At 36.9% G+C, this 21,119-nt stretch overlaps 1 protein-coding gene across 1 annotated transcript in view; it reads left to right on the forward strand.

Annotated features, from left to right (window-relative positions):
- EYS (eyes shut homolog (Drosophila)) overlaps nt 1-21,119 on the forward strand; it is a 199,014-nt gene that overhangs the window by 22,720 nt on the left and 155,175 nt on the right. Inside the window, exons 3-5 of the mRNA XM_010005111.1 lie at nt 8,738-8,931; nt 11,253-11,380; nt 13,675-13,789. Of these exons, the coding sequence (XP_010003413.1) occupies nt 8,738-8,931; nt 11,253-11,380; nt 13,675-13,789 (437 nt within the window). The remainder of the gene's footprint in view (nt 1-8,737; nt 8,932-11,252; nt 11,381-13,674; nt 13,790-21,119) is intronic.

A 21,119-nucleotide genomic window follows, 5' to 3' on the forward strand; every position in this document is an offset into this window, starting at 1 on the left:
TTGCGGGCCAGCCCGCCCTTCCCCCGTGGCTGCTCCGCGCAGCGGTGCCGCGTTCCCGGCGGCTTCTGGTGCTGCGGCAGGGTCTGCCCCCCGGCAGGCAGCGAGCTGCGGGCCTGCAGAACTTGCCCTCTTTTGTATATTAGAAATCACTTGTTCGTGTAAATTACCACTGTTCAAATTAGCCAGTTAGCACTGGCCAAGTACGTACTCTGTCAGAGGTATCTTTAATCTATTGTCCATTTTTCTGCCAGTTATCATAACCCTTATGCTCTTTTCTTGATGTGGATTTACCTGGTAGAGCAAGGGGCCTGTTCCAGTCTGGCCTTGGCTAAATCAGCAAAAAAGCTCTTGTTTTGCTGGCTTGAAAGGCATTTTGTTTAGTCTTACGTGGGGGGAGAGAAGATGGACCATTTCCCACACTAGGAAAAATGAAAATATTACATTAATCACTGTCCGTGTTAATATATTAATTAGTATATGTGTGAATGATCTCTAAATACACATCATATATGAAGTTGCTTTTCTTCAAAGATGCAGGATGTGATTTCATTGGCTTTTTTCCAAATAGTAATCAGTCATTTCAAAACATGCCTTATCACCTTGGCAGTAAAACCAACAGACTAAAAAAGATTATCAATTAGACTTTGCACGTTTCTGCAAAGTGAATGCTTCTAAGGATAAATCCATGGTAGAACTTTATTCTCTGATTAGCTTTAATCCATTCATTTGGCAAACTTTCAGATATTCTTCATTGACTGGCTGCATGTTATTCAATATCAGCTGTCTAAAGTTCGGTATATAACCTGAAATATTTCATTATTTTGCTGTTTAGTTAGAATAAAAATGGGTATTGCAGGAGCAATTAGTTGCACCTGTCCTAGATATAGTTGGTGTCCAGTTCAAACTCTTCATTCTAACAAGTGTTAGTGGAAATCTAGTTTTTATATGGCCCAAGTTAGGTTGTACAAAATTGCATTTAATATATTACAGAGAACGTAATTCCCCAATGGTGAGAGAAAATACAGTCTTCTGATGTTGCTGTTCTCACTTATTACTGAAGTGGTCTTTTTATTAACCCAGGAAATACATTCAATATGAAAGTCATTATTTATTTTTTCACTTTCCCTGGCTTTAATTTCATTTCTTTACTGTGCTTTTCTGTGTGTTTCTTTACTGTGCTTCCATTACATGTGTCAGTATGCATGATATTTAAATACGGGATTCTGGAAAAAAACCACTGCGTATATAAAGCCAAAAACGTACAGGACAATTGAAATCTCAAGAGTAATCTGTACAGAAAATATTTCAATAGGTAATACAGGTGCAGTTCTTATATACCCGTCTTGGTTTCTAACCCTTTTCCAGATACTGTGCTTACCCTCTCCCTTCTTTTCAGCACAGGTGTTATGGTGAATGTCATTGTGAGCATCTGGAGTCTTTCACCAGGAGAATATAATGTTTGTACTGATAGTTTCATCTTCCTTGCTGTAGGATCTACTTAGATGATCTTTATATGGTTGTTATCATCCTTATATACCTTTCTTCCTCATTGGGCTGCATGTCCACAACACATCTGAATTTACTGTATATCATAGAATCATAGAATGGTTTGCGTGGGGAGGGACTCTGAAGATCATCCAGTTCCAACCCCTCCACATGGGCTCCATCTCTCAATATGCCTGCCTCAGTTCCCCTCTATGATTCAACTGCTTTTTGTCTCCCAGTTTTGCAGGCCCAGACCTGAAGTGGAAAGATTCCCATGAGAAGGAAAAGGCATAGTAAAATGTGAGCTGGTAACAACCTTGAAAGGTACAAACAGAGGCCAAGTTGACATACATAACACCAGCTGCTCTCCAGTGTTGAAGAACACGGAGCCCAGCCCAGCCACAACTAGGCCTGAAATGGAGATAAAGTAAGAAAGAACAGATAAACAGAAGAGTTTGCTTGGTGAGAAAGGGCCGTTGTGGTTCTTCTACTGTTTTATTTTTATTCTCCAATGAGAGATGTTGGAGGTATGGCTAATAGTTAAATGGCTGCAGTCAATCCACTTTATTCAATAGAAGTCTGGTCCCATGTTTGATCATGGGGACTTCCCATACACTTTCCCAGGAGGTTGCTGGACCTTCTCCTCTCCAGCAGGGACACCTGCCAAAGAGACTAATTCTCAAGAATTACGATCCACCCAGGAACACCCAGCTGCAGCCAGGCAAGGATGAGAAATATTAAGTCCTTTATTGTCTTTATTAGCAAACTTAACATTAAGTAATTTTCATCATTAAATTTTAAGATTATAGAATTCTTTAAAATTTATAATTAATGTTCTAGGCCTAGTATAAAACTTGATAATAAAGAAGTTGCTTTATGGTTAACCTTTATTTTTTTATCTACCTGCAAGTAGAAAATTTTATTAAGATACCTTTTGCATTCAAGCTTTATCTTCTGTTCCAGTCTCCCAATTTCCCTAGAATTTGATTGTACTTGTGCCTTCTCCTTTAAGGATTTAAGACCCCAGTGTTATATGCATTAAATCTTGATCTGTGCATATGTGTCTCGTCTGCCATCCTATCCCATTTGGGATGCTTGGACAGCTTCCACTAGATCAGGATGCTCAAAGCCCAATCCAATCTGGGCTTCAACACCTCCAGAGAGGGCGCTTCCATAACCCTGGACAACCTGTTTTAGTGTCTCACCAACCTCATAATAAAGAATTTCTTCCTAATGTCTAACCTAAATCTCCCCTCTTCCAGTTTGAAACCATTACCCCTTTTCCTATCACTACACACACTGGTAAAAAGCCCCTCCCTGGCTTTCCTGTAGGCCCTCTCAGGAACTGGAAGGCCACTATAAGATCTCCTCTGAGCCTTCTCTTCTCCAGGCTGAATAGCCCAAACTCTCTCAGCCTGTCTTCACAGGAGAGGTGCTGCAGCCCTTGGATCATCTTTGTGGCCCTCCTCTGGACTTGCTCCAAGAGTTCTGTGTCCTTCCTTTGTTGAGAGCTCCAGAACTGGACACAGTACTCCAGGTTGGGTCTCACGAGTGCAAAGTAGAGGGACAGAATCACCTCCCTCGACCTGCTGCCCACACTTATTTTGATGTAGCCCAGGACACAATTGCCTTTCAGAGCTGCAAGTGCACATTGCTGACTCATGTTGAGCTTTTTGTTGACCTACACCCCCAGGTCCTTCAAACTTTTTCTCAATCCATTCTCCACTCAACCTGTATTTGTGCTTGGGGTTGCCCCAACCCGAGTGTAGGGCCTGGCACTTGGCTTTGTTTACTTCATGGGGTTGACATGGGCCCATCTCTCAAGCCTCTCAAGGTCCCTCTGCATGGCATCCCTTCTCTCCAGCATGTCACACAGCTTGGTGGCATCAGCAAACTTGATGAGGGTGGACTCAATCACACTGTCCATGTCACCTACAAAGATGTTAAACAGCACTGGTCCCAGTGCTGACCCCTGAGGAACACCACTTGTCCCTGTTCTCCATCTGGACATTGAGCCATCGATTACTACTCTCTGAGTGTGACAATCCAACCAGTTCCTTATTCACTGAGTGGTACATTCATCAAATCCATATCCTTTCAATTTTGAGACCAGGATGTCACATGGAACAGTGTCGAACACTTTGCATAAGTGCGGGTAGATGACATCAGTTGCTCTTTTCACTGATGCTGTGACCCCAACATAAAAGGCCACTACACTTGTCAGGTATGATTTGCCGTTGCTTTCCATGTCTGTTGCCACCAACCACCTCCATGTGTTCCATGTGGCTTAGCAGAGCCTTCAGGATTATCTGCTCCATGACCTTGCTGGCCACAGAGGTGAGACTGACTGGCCTGTAGTTGTATATGGTGGGTTTTTCATAAGTTAGATACTATTCCTTTGTTCTTTTTGTTGCCCTTAAGACCAACTCTAGGCCTGCATTCCTTTAACTGTTCTCTGATGAATTGTTTACAGCCATGGGGTCTCCAATGCAATACCTGTACTGCCCTACACTACATGCTGTGTCTACAATTTTCAAGGCTTATTTTAACATATCAGGCCTGTATTTCTTTATATATTACATCACTGTATTAGAATCATAAACCCATGGTGATACTATCAGCTTTTGAGGATGACTACCCTTTTTTATGAGAAACCACAAGCCCCATTCTTCTCTCAGTATTAGTGCCCTGGCACGTAGTCAGGCACTGAGTATATTTTATGTCTACAGTGCTTCCAGAACTGCCAGGTGCTGCCAGGCTCTGCCCAGTATCCAGAGATGTGAATACTCCCAGTTTGTCTCATTAAATAATGCTGATGGTTGTCCAATTTGGCCTCAGGAATTGGAAATATACCCAGAGGTCACTGGAGACTAAAAGTTACAGTTCTAACAAGCTTTGAATGTTCAAAAGCTGATTTTCTTGCAGTGGCTATACTAATCTGTTGTTTTTCAGAACCTAATAATGTTATCAACTGCTACAATAAGCAGACCTTTTCCTTCTCACCACAATTCTAATAGAATGTACAGAAGTACAAAACTTAGTTATCTAACTTTAATAAATATTTATTTTGTTTTTATGGTTTTCTTCTATAGGTACATCTAGGGATATTTTTTCTCATTAAATTAATACATCGTCTAGAAGATGAGAAGATAAATTTGGATTATGAAATTATGTGATGTGGTCACTGGACAACATATCACACATTTTGTCCATATGAACAGCCTTCATTTTAGGCATTAGCACAACTGAACATTTTTGGGATTTTTCTAACAGTCAATATTCTTAAAATTTAGGAGTTAGTATAAAATATCAACAATATGGAAATAGTCAAGTTAAAAAAAAATATATATTTTTTTTTCTCACTGATAACATAAAGGTTATAAACTGCTTTTTTAAACAGCTATTTTCAACTTCTTTTTTTTAATTATTATTATTATTCTGCCTCTGGGGATACAAGAGGTTGCAAAACAGGACTATTGGTAGCTACTCAGCCCATCCTGCTGCTTTTGTGTTAGTGCAATGGGGTCCTCTATTCCTGAGATTCAAGGGCTATTTTTGCTCCTTTTATATCACCTCCTCTCATCCTCAGTATACTCAATCTCCACTGCTGCCTCAGGCTTCCCCTTTTTTAGCACAAATCCTTGGTTTCAGAAATTGCCTAAGGGCACACCTTCCCAGAATATATTCCTATAATTTACATCTCTTCCTCAGTCCTTACCTTGTTTATTGAATTTCAAATCGATATGTCCCTGAAGATCTGTTTCCCAGGTCTTTAGCGGTTGCCTCAAATCTATTCATGTTTCTGAACATTGTTAAGTAATTTAGTAGGAATTAATCTTAGCCAAAATTCTCTTTCACTGTTGTAGAAGGACTTTGGCATTTGGAAAGTGATTTCTGAGGACCATGGGGAAGAAAAAGAAAAATAAAATTAAAAAAAAAAAAAGGGGTGGGGGAAGAAGAAAAAAAAGTATACGTCTTGAATAGGTTACTCTGTCAAAGACTTGAACAACCAGTTAGCTTTTGAAAAATTATTCCCTATGTCCGCTTCTTTCTTCTTGATTAATTGTAAACCTGCTGCTACAGTACTACAGATTAGAAAAAGAAGACATATAATCTTTAACAATAATTGACATTTAGCTGCAAAGTATAGAGAGAAATTAATCACTGGCTTCAGTCATTCACATCTGTCAAATTCATTTGAAAGAAATTTTGTTAAAGGATTCATAAGAATTAATGAGTTCTAAAGGTTGAAGCTGTTTGGAGGAATTAAAAGGTTTTAATAACTGTATATCACTGTGGACTCCCTCTGAAACTAGACAGTGATGAAAATGTGTTGATGTTTTTGTCAAGTTTAGTATTTTTAGCTGTACATGGTATACTATTATTGTGAACTGCATTCAACTGCAGGATTATTCAGTTCAGAGTTGATCTACAGTGATGTAAGTGGCTTGGCACCTGCTTACACAATCTTTTTTGTCTTCTCACACATTAGTTTTGACTGTAAACAAGAGGGAAGGCCAAGCTACAGATGGTATAATTCGTTATGGAAGTGCTCAAGTATTCTAATCAATCCATTTGATTTTTCATTCCATACGCATGTTTCATCATCAGTCAGCTGGCTGTGGTAACTTTGAGGAGAGAAAACAAAGTTAAACACCTGCCATGTGCTTCTAGAAAGTCTGTGTATTAGCAAAAAACCACAAAATGTCAACTTTCCAGCTGCTGCTTTATTCAAGACTCTTCCTCCTGAATTCATATAACTAGCTGAATTGCTCACTATCAATATTTAAACTATTGCATCTTTAATTTATACTAGTTTCAGTTTTTATTTTGAAAATATTATTGCCGAAAGAACGGATGATAATACCAACAATAGTAATAATAGTAGCAGTAGTAGTAACAGCAGTAGTAATAATAATAACAACAACAACAAACTCCTGAATAGTTTTACAGTTCTTAAGTGTTTACATTTATTATATTACAAACATGATTGCTGAATACTGAGGCACATAATACAGGCATGTTAGAGCAAATTTTAAAAACTTTTAGGGAACTTTCAGTTGCAGGTCAATTTCTTTATTTGGATTTTACTGGCCTTAAGCTTTTAATGTCCAAATATCAAAAATCTCACATGTACAATGGGATTGAGTGCACTCTCTGTAAGTTTGCTGACAGCACGAGGCTGCGTAGTGCAGTTGACATGCTAGAAGGAAGGGATGCCATCCAGAAGGACCTTGGCAGGCTTGAGAATTTGGTCCGTGCAAACCGCGTGAAATTCAACAAGGCCCAGTGCAAGGTTCTGAACCTGAGTCAGGGCAATCCCAAGCACAAAGAAAGGCTGAGCAGAGAATGGATTTAGAGCAGTCATGAGGAAAGGACTTTGGGGTGCTGACTGAACATGGGCCGAGCAGACAGGACCTGAGGGGAGAGGGATGAGGATCAGGAATGCAGGAACCTATGGTTCAACAGTGATGGATGGACGGAGTCCTCCCTGGACACTGGCCATGGACACAAAAGAAGGGAAGAAGACGCAGGAAGGAAGTTGACTTCCATGATCACTGACCTTACACCAAGCTTACATAGATATATGGAATGCAATACATTGGCCAATTTTGCTGTCGTCTGTCTAGTCCACTCCTCTGTATGGAAGGGTTACAGATGCAACTCTTCTGCTCCCTGTAGCATCTGAGGTAGCAGAGCAAAGTGACCTTCGCATCTTAGCAGTAACATAAACATGTTAATGTTACCAGTCCACCAGATGGAAAACTTGCTGATAGTTAAAAGAGAGCTTACTGAAGGGGGAAAAAAAAAAAAAAAAATCTGTAAAAGGAAAATTTGCTTCATCCTGGCTCAAGCCAGGATAATATTATCTGGAGAAAATGTTGCTTTAGAGAAAGGGTTGATTAATCATTACATTTCTAAAAACACCTTTCCATAATATGGATAAGTAATCATACCATTTTACTTCTGTAAAAACAGTGGAGTATTAGTGAATTCACTGTTGATGGATAAGCTTAGATTTTCTTCTGTACGTGGGATGTGGCAAACACTAGCAGCTAGCTGCAAGGAAAAAGTCAATTTTAAATCTAGATTTTCTGTGAGTGGCCTACATTGGCATTCTTGATCAAAGTCATAGCTGTCAATTTTGACCATTATGTCTTTTCTTTCTGCTGCCCCTACCAGCAATTTGAGCATCCCTTTCTGTAACAAACTGAGGCACTGAGAAGTGATTTTAGACTAGGAATAGCATATTGATCTAAATTGCATAATGCCCTGCTCTTGCCCCAAGGAATAATAGCTTTCCATAAGCTGAGACAGCCCATGTGCACTGACTTAGCAGTGGCCAGAGAAGCATAGGCTCAGAATCAACCCAGCTCTTTTCACTTTGTCTGTTTTAGAACTTCTGAACACCACAGTTAGTCAAGATAAGAAGTGAAACTAAAAGTTTTTAAGGACTCTTGATGAGGTTTTTTCCAGTGGTACTGTAATTTTCTCTCTAATAGGCTTTCCTCTGATGGAAGCTAATGTTCCTCTCATTCATGTACTTCCAAGATGTCTATTTTCAAGTGTGCTGATTGGAGCTTTTGTATAAAACACATCAGTGAGCTTTGATACTGCCTATTTGGTCTAACATTAAGATTGTAGTCTTTATAATGTTCATAGAGATTTGCACTTAGTGTCTTCTGAGACCTAGATTTACAGTGCCTTAAGTAGATTTAATTTTTATTAAAACTTTATTGAAACTTCATATGCAGAAAAAATCTTGTCTTGATTTTTATTAGAAATTTATATGAAGATATACAAGTACTGTATTCATATTTCAAAGATTAATGCTCCCTTAATTGTAACTGCTGAAAAAAAAGATGCCCAGTGACTCTACAGTGTCTCCTGGGACTAGGGTTCTACTTCTCATCCACCCTTTGCTGCAGATAAGTTTACTCAGTACAGATTTCTGCCATGTTAATTGACCAAAGCAAACAAAACATAGGAATATTTTAAGTTATTTCATTTTTAAATGGTGATAGTTTACAGGTGTCCCAGACAGTAAAGACAGCTTTGCATTTTGGACAATTTAAGAAAAACACAATAAATAAATGCTTCTAAATGTCTCTTAAAATAAAAATTAAAATAAATAAATAAATAAAAATAATAGGGAAATACAACATAGTCACAAAGTAATGTTTATGGGCAGCATATCAAGAAACATCATTCACTCAAACACTCCCTAATTTTTTATGCTTATTTCTTTTAGGTCCACTTTGTGAGGAACTTGGAGATCCTTGTGCATCTCAGCCATGCCTCAATGGAGGCATATGCCAATATAATCAGTCTGGACATGTCTGTGATTGTCCTGCTGGTTTTCTTGGTCACTATTGTGAAATTGATATCAATGAATGTTCTTCAATGCCATGTCAGAACAGAGGTTCATGTATCGATTTGCCAAATGTAAGTATTAACTTCAGAGATCCCTATTTGAACATAGAACCATAAAATCTCTTGGATTAGAAGGGACCTTTAAAGGTCTAGTTCCAACCCTCCTGCTGTGGGTAAGGATGTCTTCATCTAGATCAGGTTGCTCAAAGTGCCATTGAAGCTGACCGTGAATGTTTTCAGTGACAGGGCATCCACAACTTCTCTAGTCAACCTCTTCCACTGTCTCACCACTCTCATAGTAAAAAATTTCTTCCTTATGCCCAATCTAAACCTACTATCTTTCAGTTTAAAACCTTTGCCCCTTGTCCTCTAGCTTAAGGTCTTGGTAGAAAGTCTTATTCCATCTTTCTTATAGGCCCCCTTTATATATTGAAAGGCCACAACAAGGTCTCTCCAAAGCCTTCTCCTGGCTGAACAACCCCTGCTCTCAGCCTTTCTCTATAGCTATTTCCATGGTACTCATCTGGACTCAGTCTAAAAGGTTCATGCCTTTCTTATGTTGAATTCCCAGACCTGGACACAGTACTACAGGTGGGTTCTCATGAGAGCGGAGTAGAGTGGGAGAATCACCTCTCGGCCTGCTGGCCATATTTCTTTTTGTGCAGTCCAGGGTACAATTGGCTTTCTGGGCTGCAAGTTCCCACTATCAGCTGATGCCTGGTTTTTCACAAATCAGTATTATCACATCCTTCTCCACAGGAATGTTCTTAATCCATTTATCACCCAGTCTCAGATAACATCAGTTGGTTTTCCCTTATCCCTTTCTAATCACTTCACTGTCATCCATATGCTTTGACATAGCTTCCAGGAGGATCTCTATCATGGAGGTGCCAAAACATTTAATTCTAATGCAGCTTTTTGAGTTACTTTGCATACTTGATGAAGGAACATGACATTGTTTAAATGTGTAGTATTTCTAATATTTTTATTACTAAAATTCTTTTCCTTCCTTCCTTCCTTCTTTCCTTCCTTCCTTCCTTCTTTCCTTCCTTCCTTCCTTCTTTCCTTCCTTCCTTCCTTCTTTCCTTCCTTCCTTCCTTCTTTCCTTCCTTCCTTCCTTCTTTCCTTCCTTCCTTCCTTCTTTCCTTCCTTCCTTCCTTCTTTCCTTCCTTCCTTCCTTCTTTCCTTCCTTCCTTCCTTCTTTCCTTCCTTCCTTCCTTCTTTCCTTCCTTCCTTCCTTCTTTCCTTCCTTCCTTCCTTCTTTCCTTCCTTCCTTCCTTCTTTCCTTCCTTCCTTCCTTCTTTCCTTCCTTCCTTCCTTCTTTCCTTCCTTCCTTCCTTCTTTCCTTCCTTCCTTCCTTTCCTTCTTTCGTTTTCTTTCTTTCTTTCTTTCTTCTTTTCTTTCTTTTCTTCCTTTTCTTTCCTTTTCTTTCCTTTTCTTTCTCTCTCTCTCTCTCTTTCTAAGTATATATGTAATCTGTCTAGATATTTTGGCTAACACACAAACTGGCAGATACTATTTTGTACAATCATTTCCATAGGCAGTTGCAGTAGTTTGTTTCACACATGTAAAAGTGTCTAAACAGATGTTAAAACAAATATCCTTGGTCATGCCTTTAAGATTTATTCTGAAGAAGCATCAGAATACTTCCAATTTTACTGGGGGAATAAGCCCTTATATATTTTTTTCTTTCCTTTCTGACATCAAAAGTCCTATAGAGAACATTGCTTTATATTGAAAAATAAGGATGACAGTGACAGCTATAACAAAGAAATTTTTTGTAAAATAACTTACTATTCTTATGGCTTAAATTACAGAGTGCATTAACTGACAGATGTCTTTCACCAGCACAAAGAAGTATAGTCTCTGTTCTTCATTTTGAAGTGAAAAAAAGGTCACAAACCTTTTTAATTCCTGCTCTAGTGAGTGAATATTGCTTGGTATCTGAGTTAGCTTGTGCATTGTTATTGTTTGATAGATGTGAACGTTATATACTTGATGATCTTTAAGGTCCCTTCCAATCTTAATTATTCTATAATTCTATGATTATACTGGAGCAAATTAAGAAATTGTGAAAAAAACATAAATAAATTACAAAGCTCCTTCTTTATTCAGTTATGAAGTCACAATGCCAGCAAAATTTAGGGCTGGTATATGTCCAGCTAGCAAACCCAACTCTGGAATAATCTCTGCTGAAAGATATATTCCACTTGTCCCAAATTATGCTTGTAACCCATTTGTGGTTAGGGCTGCTTTTTGTTCTGTTTTTGTAAACTGCTTAATATGATGAGACCCTATCTTAGTTAGAGTCTGTAGTAATGGAGGTAAGCACTAATTTCTGTATTGTCTTGGTTGCAACAAATAATTATTTCTAATTTCCTTTTCTTCTATAGGACGTGGCATGTATCTGCCTGCCAATATTCACTGGCAAGTTCTGTGAGAGAATTCTGAATCCATGTGAGTGGTTGCCTTGCCTAAATAATGCAACTTGTGTAGCTCAACAGCAGAACTATAACTGTCGGTAAGATTATAAATTCATTTATTTCAGTACTTCATTGGATCACTTGATATCCCACTGGCAGCAGAAAGAAAAGTCATAATCAGTCACAGAGCACACAGAAAGCTATAACCTTTTCTTTTAACAAAATTTAATTTAATTTTGGTGCCCTACTGTGTTATTTGTCTTGAAAACTCTTGAAGTGCTACAAAAAGACTTAAAACAGTTAAGAAGTTCTAATTTGTTTCCTCATTAATTCTGTAAGATAAAATACATAAATCCTGACACATTGATGACAAGTGAGACACTTAAACTACAAGTACCACTCCCATTCAGGGTGTATGATGTTTATGTTTCTGAAAGAATAAAACAATTGTGTTAATTTCTGATTCACAGACATAGATTAGTAGGTCCTGGATTGATCCTTCAAGCAGCATATTAAGAAGTAGTTTATTCAGAAAGACCATGCTAAAAATTATCCATTCAAACCTAGCAGAAGTGGCCTAGTAGGTATATAATTTCATTCCATTTTAAATAGCTTTTTAGATATTTTCTTACACCACTAAGGAGCACAATTTATGCTCTTCACATTTGCTTGGCTTTTATCTAGCTGCCTGAAGTAAGTTCTGGTAAGCATTGCTAAAGTGTAGTAAACAACTTCCAAATTTTAGGATATTCATAAAAGCAGAAAATTGCAAGCTGTGGTACACAAAAGTCTGAAAACACATTATGAATTAACTTAGAAACTGCAAATGCATCACAGAAGTATAGGACATACAGTTACAGTCCATCAGAAGAGATGCAGTTGAGAAGTCTGGAAATCAAAATATAAGTAGAACTATGTTTAAGATTTTCCCAAAGACGAAAAAAAAGACATACAATTTTATTTAGTCTTGTAGCTAAATGCATATATACACACACAAACACATACACAGAGTTAGATATTCCCATATAGGTATGCATAGCACAGAACAACAGTGTTATATTTTTTTTTTCCAATGCTTTAGACTAAGATATAAACTGTTCATAATTTACTATTATATAGCCAGTCTTTTACACAGTATGTTGGTACAAGAATTAGTATGAATTTATGCCTGAAGCTTACATATAAAAATATGCATGACATGAATAATTAATATCACTGTGTTGATTACCTTCCTTTAAAAATGCATATATGTATCCTGGTCATGTGTACAATACAGATTGAATAATCTACAGCTTCACAAACTACTGGTAGAAATGTTCTGTACCATAAGCCTCATTGTACCTCAATTAAAAAAGCTAAGAAAAGGCATGCTGATTTAACAGCCTTTCCATTGATACACTATATGAAAATAAGAGTCCTTATAATGGGATCCATATAATAGAATGAAAAAAAATGAGCATTAAACAACCCTACTGTGTGTCCCAGAGAAGACAGCAAAGCTGGTGAAGGGCATGTTTTATGAGGAGTGGTTAAGGGAACTCGGGCAGTTCAGCCTAGAGAAAAGGAGTCTGAGGCAAGACCTTCTCACTCTCTGCAACTACCTCCAACTTGGCAAGCAACAGAAGAAGATGAAATGGCCTCAGTTGTGCCAGGAGAGGCTTAGATACTGGATAGTAGGAAAAATTTATTCTCTGAAAAGGTTGTTAAACACTGGAACAGGCTGCCCAGGGAAGTAATGCAGTGACTATCCCTCTAGGTATTTAAAAGATGTTTTGTTTTGGTTTTGTGGGTTTTTTGGTAGCTGGGAAAGGGCCCCAGGAGTGGCTCCAAGAAGCTGAGAAGCTCCTCTTGTTACAAACGCAGTCAAGGAGCCATTAGAGGGACAATAAATGTGCTTCAACAATTAACATATGAAAGAACTTATATAACACCTGAGCAGAGAAGCACTGGAGAGAGAAGAGCGGAGCTGGGGAAGGAGAGTGGTGCTGGTGGTTGGTGAGGAAGAAGGGGAAGAAGGTGCCCAAGCAGAAGTTTCCCTGCAACTCATGGCAAGATGGCAGCTGTTCCCTGCTCTCATGGAGGAACGTGGTGGAACATTCCCTGGGGGCACCAGGAGGGGTGAACTTGGCCAGAATTTGTTTCCAGAATATCAAGTATTGGTATGAAAATGCTTTAATCTATGAAATAAATTGTTTTCTTGAGAAACAAGAATATCTGGAATCATGCAACTGATTTTTAATTGCTTGAAAACATGTTCTGCTTATTTTAAATAACATACAAGGTCTGTTTTGGTTTTGCCACAAGAGCATTATTTAATAGAATTATGGAATATAGTTAAATACAATTAACTTTTAAAATACAAGTCCTCTAAAATGCGATGGTGTATTTGCAGTTGCATGCCAGGATTCACTGGAAAGAACTGTGAGGAAGTAATCGACTACTGCAGCCTGCTCAGCGTCAACTGTCTGAATGAGGGATTGTGTCTTAATATAATTGGAGGATTCACTGTAAGTAATTTAATACATGTTAAACTCACTCAGTGTTCCAAAGTAGAAGAGCTTCAGACAAGCAGAACTTGAAACACATTCGCTACTCTAAGAGACGAAAGGGACATACATGTATGTGTTTCTTATTTATTTAAATACAGAGCACCTTGATGATTCACTTGTGTAGTATGGATTTTTGTATTACTTTCCTACTGAGACCATGGGCACTATATAAAATAAGAGAAATTAAGAGTATTTTTATAGTAAAACAATATATAACTGTGGTCCAGTGTGATTATCCACACATAGCCATAGCTATATTGCCTTTAAATATACATTACTTGGAGTGTTTCTGTTGCTATTGTATTAAACAGAATAAAGTTAGTAATTTAAACATATGCACATTTAAACTTAATACAAACTTAGGAGTTTGATGATGAAACTGCAGTCTGGTGAGGTTGATTCCAGTGCATGATTTGAAAAAAAAAAAAAAAAAAAAAAAAAAGGAATTCTGCTTCTTTTGATAACTATTTCCTGAAAATTATGAGAAAGATTCTTCTGGCCATAGCTTGTCAAAAGAGAGGAAATAGTTTTTCCAATAGCAGTAACCAGGAACAGCCTGAAGGTTATGCTAAACAACTTGTTGTCCAATCACAGAATCACAAAATGGTTGAGGTTAGAAAGGACCTCTAGAAGTCATCTTGTCCACGATCCAGCATGAGCAGTGTCACCTAGACCCATATAATCCTAGCCCATGTATCTGATTGGGTGTCCAGACAAAATCTGTTTAGGATTACTGTTACTCTTTGCTTCAGGAAGTAGGAAGAGTGATCACTAGACAAGTCCTTTGTGATGAAGCAGATTTGCAGTCAAGCTGGGTAGTGAAGTCAACAGATCAGAATCAGCAAGATACAAAGCTGGATACATGCATATTGACAGAATAGCTCAGGACAGGATCTAGTGCAAGGGCCTGAGCTTAAATGCAGCTCATGACTAAATGAAAATATGTGGACATTTCAGAGGCAAGTTCTGTTTTCATAGTAAGATGATTCAAGGTGACAGTGCTGGCCCACATGAGAACTGATCTTGAAAACAGGTAGTTAAACCTGTGAGAGAAGGGAAATAGGTCACCAAGAAAGATCACAGAGAAGATGCTTATAGGCTGGTCAGAACAATTGGACCGTCTTGATGAATTCAAGGTTCTGACAGTTTCACTGAATGTTCTTTCCATGTCATTATTCATTCAGTCCAAATATCATTGCCTTTATTGTAGTTACAAAAGCTGAAGAGGCATTGATATTTTCTTCCCAATACTTTCCACCTGACTCCTTACATTTGCTCATGTTCTTAAGCCTTGCCAGATTTGAAAACTGCTATATACAGGTGACCAAGGTTTTCTTCTCTTATATACTTATGAGAACAAAGAGAAGAAAAGCTTCCAGACATTTGTTCAAAGTGGCCAGCCCTTATTATTGCTCCTAGTTCTGTATGCTTATTCTAAGTCAGCTACTGCTGTGGATTTTTGAAGTGTCACTAAGAAATAAATTTCAAGCACTCCTGACAGCGTCACAGTCTCCCAACTGCTGCATCTTGTCCTTTCCCTTAGTCCTTGATCTTAATTGCCAGGAGCAGCTGTTTAGATTGGCTTGTTACTCATTCAAATGCTTGTGCTTCCACAGATATATAATCAGATCTAAAATCTGTAACAATAATTTTATTTCAGAGCATGATAAAGTTAGTGAAGTGTATGCAAATGATAATTTCAGAAATTAATGAATACTGTACTGCTGAAAGAAATAAGTACATTTTATCTGTAAAGCCTTCATTCTGATGAAAACACTTAAAATCTGTGTTTTAAGAACATTTTTAATACTACCTATAAACATGTATGAATTAGATCAATAGTAGAAAAGTGTGCTTTAACAAAAAATCTGAGGTAATTTGCAAAATATTGCAAGAGATTTATGCTAATAGGCTGCTAAAACATGCATACCTAGAAGAACATAATTCTTGCTTTGTTGAGTATATATATATATTATACCCATAGAAGAATAAAGATGGCAAGGAATTATCTGTGAGACTTTGTCTCTTTTAATTGTTGATAGCACATGAAACAAATAAATGCTGAGTACAGTGCTGAACTGCTGCACTGAAGTAAAAGAGTTCATGAGAAGATGTACTGATTTTAAAACATTTGTGTCTCTTAGTTACTTTTCCTACATAATAAAAATAATAGATTCAAACCAGAAACATTTGGTTTAGCTCTTTTCTACTACTCTAATTTAGCAAGCAATAGCAAAACCTAAAGTATAACAATTATAATACATGGGTGTTATAATTAATCCGTAAGTACAATGTGTGCAACATATGCAGACGTCAAAGTGAGTAGTAACTAAACAGAAAACAATTAAAGAAAAAAACCAAAACCTTTCTGGAAAGCAAACAAAAATTGTGTACCGAATTTTTGTGTAGTTCGTATATATGCCAACATTTACTGTAAGAAATTAGCAAAATAGTTGGATAACAGTAAATGTTTTCAGAAAATAATCCTCAGAAACACTTCCATGACCAGTATAAGATGTGATACTTTCTTAGCAGACACTGAATTAGGCTACAAGAAGGAACTAAATGATGTGGCACAGAAAAGGCTGGATTGTTTCCTTTCTTAAACTTTTATGCCCTCAGCAGTGAAAGGTGTGGTATAGTACCTGATAGAAAACTAGTATGGCAGGCATTTGGGACTGACAAATAAGATGGAGCAGAAAAGGGGAGGAAAGAATGAAAAATACTAAGGAGCCAGATACAAATTGGAGGAATGTTTCTTAAAATATAAATTGTACTGAACTACAGTTGAAAATAATTGCACTTTTCCTTGACAGTCAGTCTGTAGTGTGGCATCTCTATTTGCATGATAAGGAATTGTACATCAGTTATAAGTTAACTTCTCTCTGAAGACATGAACAACTATGGATTCTGCCCAGGCATGTTTTTATTTCGCCTCTCTCAATTGTAACTTTCTTGATCATAATTTTCTTCCTCATAGAAAATACATATTTTCAGTATTATTAGAAAACTGAATACTGATGAGAAATCAGAGAATTTCAGCTGAGATAAATTTGGAGGGTTTCTTGTTTGTTTGTTTGTTTGGGTTTTTTAGAAAATCAAGGTGTTAAATCTTGAAATCTAATTTAAGATTTCAAATTTTAAAATTAATCTCTAGTTTAGTTTCAAAGAGAAGGAAATGCTTGGAATAGAAGAGTAGTAGTTTTATTTTTTCCATATTGCTGGAAGTTCTTGGCACAAGCCTTTGATCCCCAATTAGCATTAATTATATGTAATTGACATAGTAATAGCTACTCTGCTTATATTTATTATGTGCAGTAATTTACTGTAGTAGTAGCAAATAATTTCCTTTGTTCTTTCTGGGAACCAAAGTCATGATGTATATATTGAGACAGGATTTGTCAATAGGAAAATACTGTGTAGTTGCATGATTAATTACAGTTAACATAGCTTAATGAAAACATCACATCAGACAAAGAAAATTTTATGAGATGACCTGACAGATAGCAATGGAGAAATATTTTTGGCTGCAACTCACTCATTAAATATAATAAATTGTTTAATGGAGTAAGTCCAATTCCAAGGGAAAAAAAAATCTAAATCTTAATGACACTTTACTGGGTACAGCAAAGCAGATGTATTGACACAGGAAAGTTGTTTTGTTTCTAAATAGTTCTATATGCTCCTTTTCATAGCACACACACCATGTATCACTCATCCAGATGAAGCAGAAGCCACCAGAGCTTGTGTAGCTATATATGCATGTCATGGCCAACTGACAAGCTAGATTTCTATCTAAGATAAATTCTGGATTTTTTTCTTCAAAATTAAAATATAAACAGATTAAAATATTGTCACTAGTTCTTTGGCTCCTAAGCTTGAAGATCAGTGAAATAGTTGTTATTCTAATTTTAAAATTTTACTTAGATTTGTTTGCAAAGCATATTAACTAAATTAAGATAACTAAAAACTGAGTAGTCAAAGAAGAAAATAATTATAATTTGGGAACTGTTGTTCCCTGTGAGTGTTTTTAATGGACCTCATGGCTATTTGGTTTTGGGCTACTGATTTGTAGTTCTTTGCTGTAGTAGAAAAAAAATTTTTTTTCTATTGAAATGTACCCATGACCATAGAAAATGGTTGTATATTTAATAACAAGCAAAAGTTTTCAGGATTTATTGGTAAGCTATATTACTTATAAAAAAAAAACGGATTCTAAAAGAGATTAAAGTAGTGTTGTATGCATAGGAAGAAGAATGTGAGTTCACAGTAGTGACTCTTTCCTGACAGTCAGTAACAAAGAAGACAACTTTAAGTTCAAGGTAGATATTGAATTTGACACTGCACTATTGATGAAGGCAGAAAACAATCCCTGTAGTCATAAATAGAGCACTTGTATATAGAAGAATTTATAAGCAGTCATAATTCTGTGACTGTCAGTGGAGAGTACATCATAGGAAGCTCTATCACCTAAATTGTTTTAACAAGGATGAAAAACTAGAAAACTCTATTGACATTGAGTTTTATGGAAAAACAACACTTTAAAACTATATTCTCAAATGTATTTACAAATTCACAAAGTTAAACCAGTCCATGGCCTAACAGTTTTCCTCAGAATAAAAACAAAGGGTTCTATTTAAAATATGTAACTCTGAGTACCAATGTGGAAGACACATCAGCGAAGAAGTGCTGACAGTAGTGTGCATATGTCTGCAGTTGCTTCTTCTCTACATTATTGATTATACCAGGAAATTATTCAAATTCTTTTAGTTAATAAAATATGGTATAAGACAGTGTATTGGCAGTTTTCTATCAGATCAACAAGGCCAGGTCACATCTGCTCTGTCCTAGTGAATAACTTGACCAAACATTACATTTCATAAGAATCTACTACTGCAGGATCCAAAACCCAAAATTCCCACAGAAATCTGACAGCTGGAAAATTTATTCCAGATTGCTTCCAGCAGTCAGAGCAGCAGACTCATTCTGCCTGATATTAAAAGACTGAGAAAGGGTCATATTTGCCAGTTACCACAAATAGCCAAAACATTAAAAAAAAACAACACTGCTTTATCTGGGTTTTGTAGAAGGTCAAAGATAAGACGTTTAGATTATTAGCTAGTTTCTAAAATACAGAAAGATAAGATTGCAATCTTGCCTCAGTTTAATAAATCTGGATATCATTTGAACACATAACTTTACCAGGTGGCAAATAATTTTCCAACATTACAGATGTGCCTCCTCCAAAAAATACTACTATGTAAAATTCTGTTATTTGCTATTGATTTGTCAGTTATTGCAAGAATACTGTTATTGAATGTCTCTGGTTTGCAACTGTGATGTTTTTTAAATCTGTATAATCACTGGTAAACCTCTGAAGAAAATATAACTCATTTTTCTTTGATAACCATCACATAGGAATCTTTTTAGTTAATACTATCCTGATTTACCAGCTTTATTCTAAACACCTCCACCTACTCAGTGTTAGAAGACAGGGAGCAATGTCTTAAGGAAAAATTTATATTAGAAGGAATTAACATAAACCATACTTTTACAGCTACTTAAGTGTGAATCAATTGCAGATACCAGTAGAAGTTTATTCAGTTAAACTGTTAATATTTTGACAATATGATAACCTGTTTATTAAAAACATTTTTTTAAAATCTGCACAGAGACACATTTCAATAGACATTTCATTCTCAAGTCTTATATTTCTCTCAACTTTTATTCTTCTTAAGTTGACTTTATAAATGAAAAGTCAGCATTCTTAATTTACAATTGATAGTATTTCCTCAGTGCTTTTAATCTGAGTGTCTAAAACAATTTAGGACTATAGGTAGCTGCTATCCTTTTCTTTATGAGAAGGTGGGGAAAAGATTAACAGTTTCCAAGGGATAGCTGATGGAGTAGCAAGAGTTGTTGCTTCTATGCTAATCATACTTCTGCCTCATGCTAATTGCCTGGGGGCGTGAACTATTTTTGGTAGTTCTGCCACTGAAGTAGACTGGCTCCAGCAATGCCTCTAGGACAAGGAAACTGGGCTGTAAAAATAAGGCAAAGAGGGGGGAATGCAAGCAGGGAATCACCTGGGGACTGTAAAGCTTTCTTCTAGGTCCCAAGAGGGAATTAGGAATCTGTCTATTTTATCTCTTTATCCACAGCAAGTGCCTTAGATCAAGGCAAAAGAATTATCCTTGCTTAAGATTCTCAGTTTTGGTGTTGTGTTTTTTGTTTATTTTTTTTTCCTGAATCATTAGCATGAAAGTAAAAAATCAACCAACCAACCAAAACAAACCCAAAGCAAAAAAACAAACCAAGAGATACTGGGGAAAAATTTATTCAGCTAATTTGGTGGAAAACGTGAGGATAACAGGACTGTCAATTGTAAAATTTTAGAAGATTAAGTTCCTAAAACAGAATATTGTGAAAGTGAAGGATACGGAAACTTTCAGGTTTCTGGCATACCAGCTGTCTTTTCTCTGTAGGAAGAGAGAAGAGATTGTGTTCTTGCATTTCAACACTGAATTGCATAGAATTTACAGAATCCATAGGCCAATTTTAACTACCTACAGAATTGCAATAAGGGAAAAGAAGGTGCAGCCCTACAGCAGTTGCAAGCAGGAGATTTGGAATAGCTACATGCTCTTTCCTGTTTCTGCTCTCGCACACACTTCTTTTGGAACAGCATACAGATCAAAAATTCATTACACTTCTTCCAGGGTGTAAAAATCCTCTTTCACAGGTGTTTGGTGGTTGGGTTTGTTGTTTTGTTGAGGGTTTTTTTGCCTCACAGCTCCTTATTATGTTACGAGCAACTATTTTTTAGCTTACATGGTTTTTGTAGTTTATCCAAGTCTGTTTTGTCCATATGCCTTTCTCCTATCATCCTGACAAACCACTGGTTCATGCAATGTTATGTGCTTACAGCTAACAAGGAACTGAGTTCTATAGGCACAAAAAACTGAAGCTGAAAGATGAAGTGAAAGCAATGCCATTGTAAGGTCTATTGCTATTTGCATGCACCACACTTGAACACGGACTAAGCAAATCCTACATATTGCTTGGATAGCAGGGCTGTGCAGGCAATAAAATAAACATTAGAGCAGCATATAAAGAAAGAGACAGTAATCTGTGCTATCATAATGGGTTTAACAATTATACCTACTGTTGGTCATTCAAAGAAAATATTTACATTACTTTGAGAGGCTGTACTGACACTTAAATGTAAAATTCTCTGTCAGAATGATTGTCAAAGAATGTCCTGGTGCCTTCCAGGAGAGCAGCAGGA

This window comes from Chaetura pelagica, unplaced genomic scaffold (assembly GCF_000747805.2).
Source record: "Chaetura pelagica isolate M959 unplaced genomic scaffold, ChaPel_1.0 scaffold289, whole genome shotgun sequence".
In the NCBI taxonomy this organism is placed as follows: domain Eukaryota; kingdom Metazoa; phylum Chordata; class Aves; order Apodiformes; family Apodidae; genus Chaetura; species Chaetura pelagica.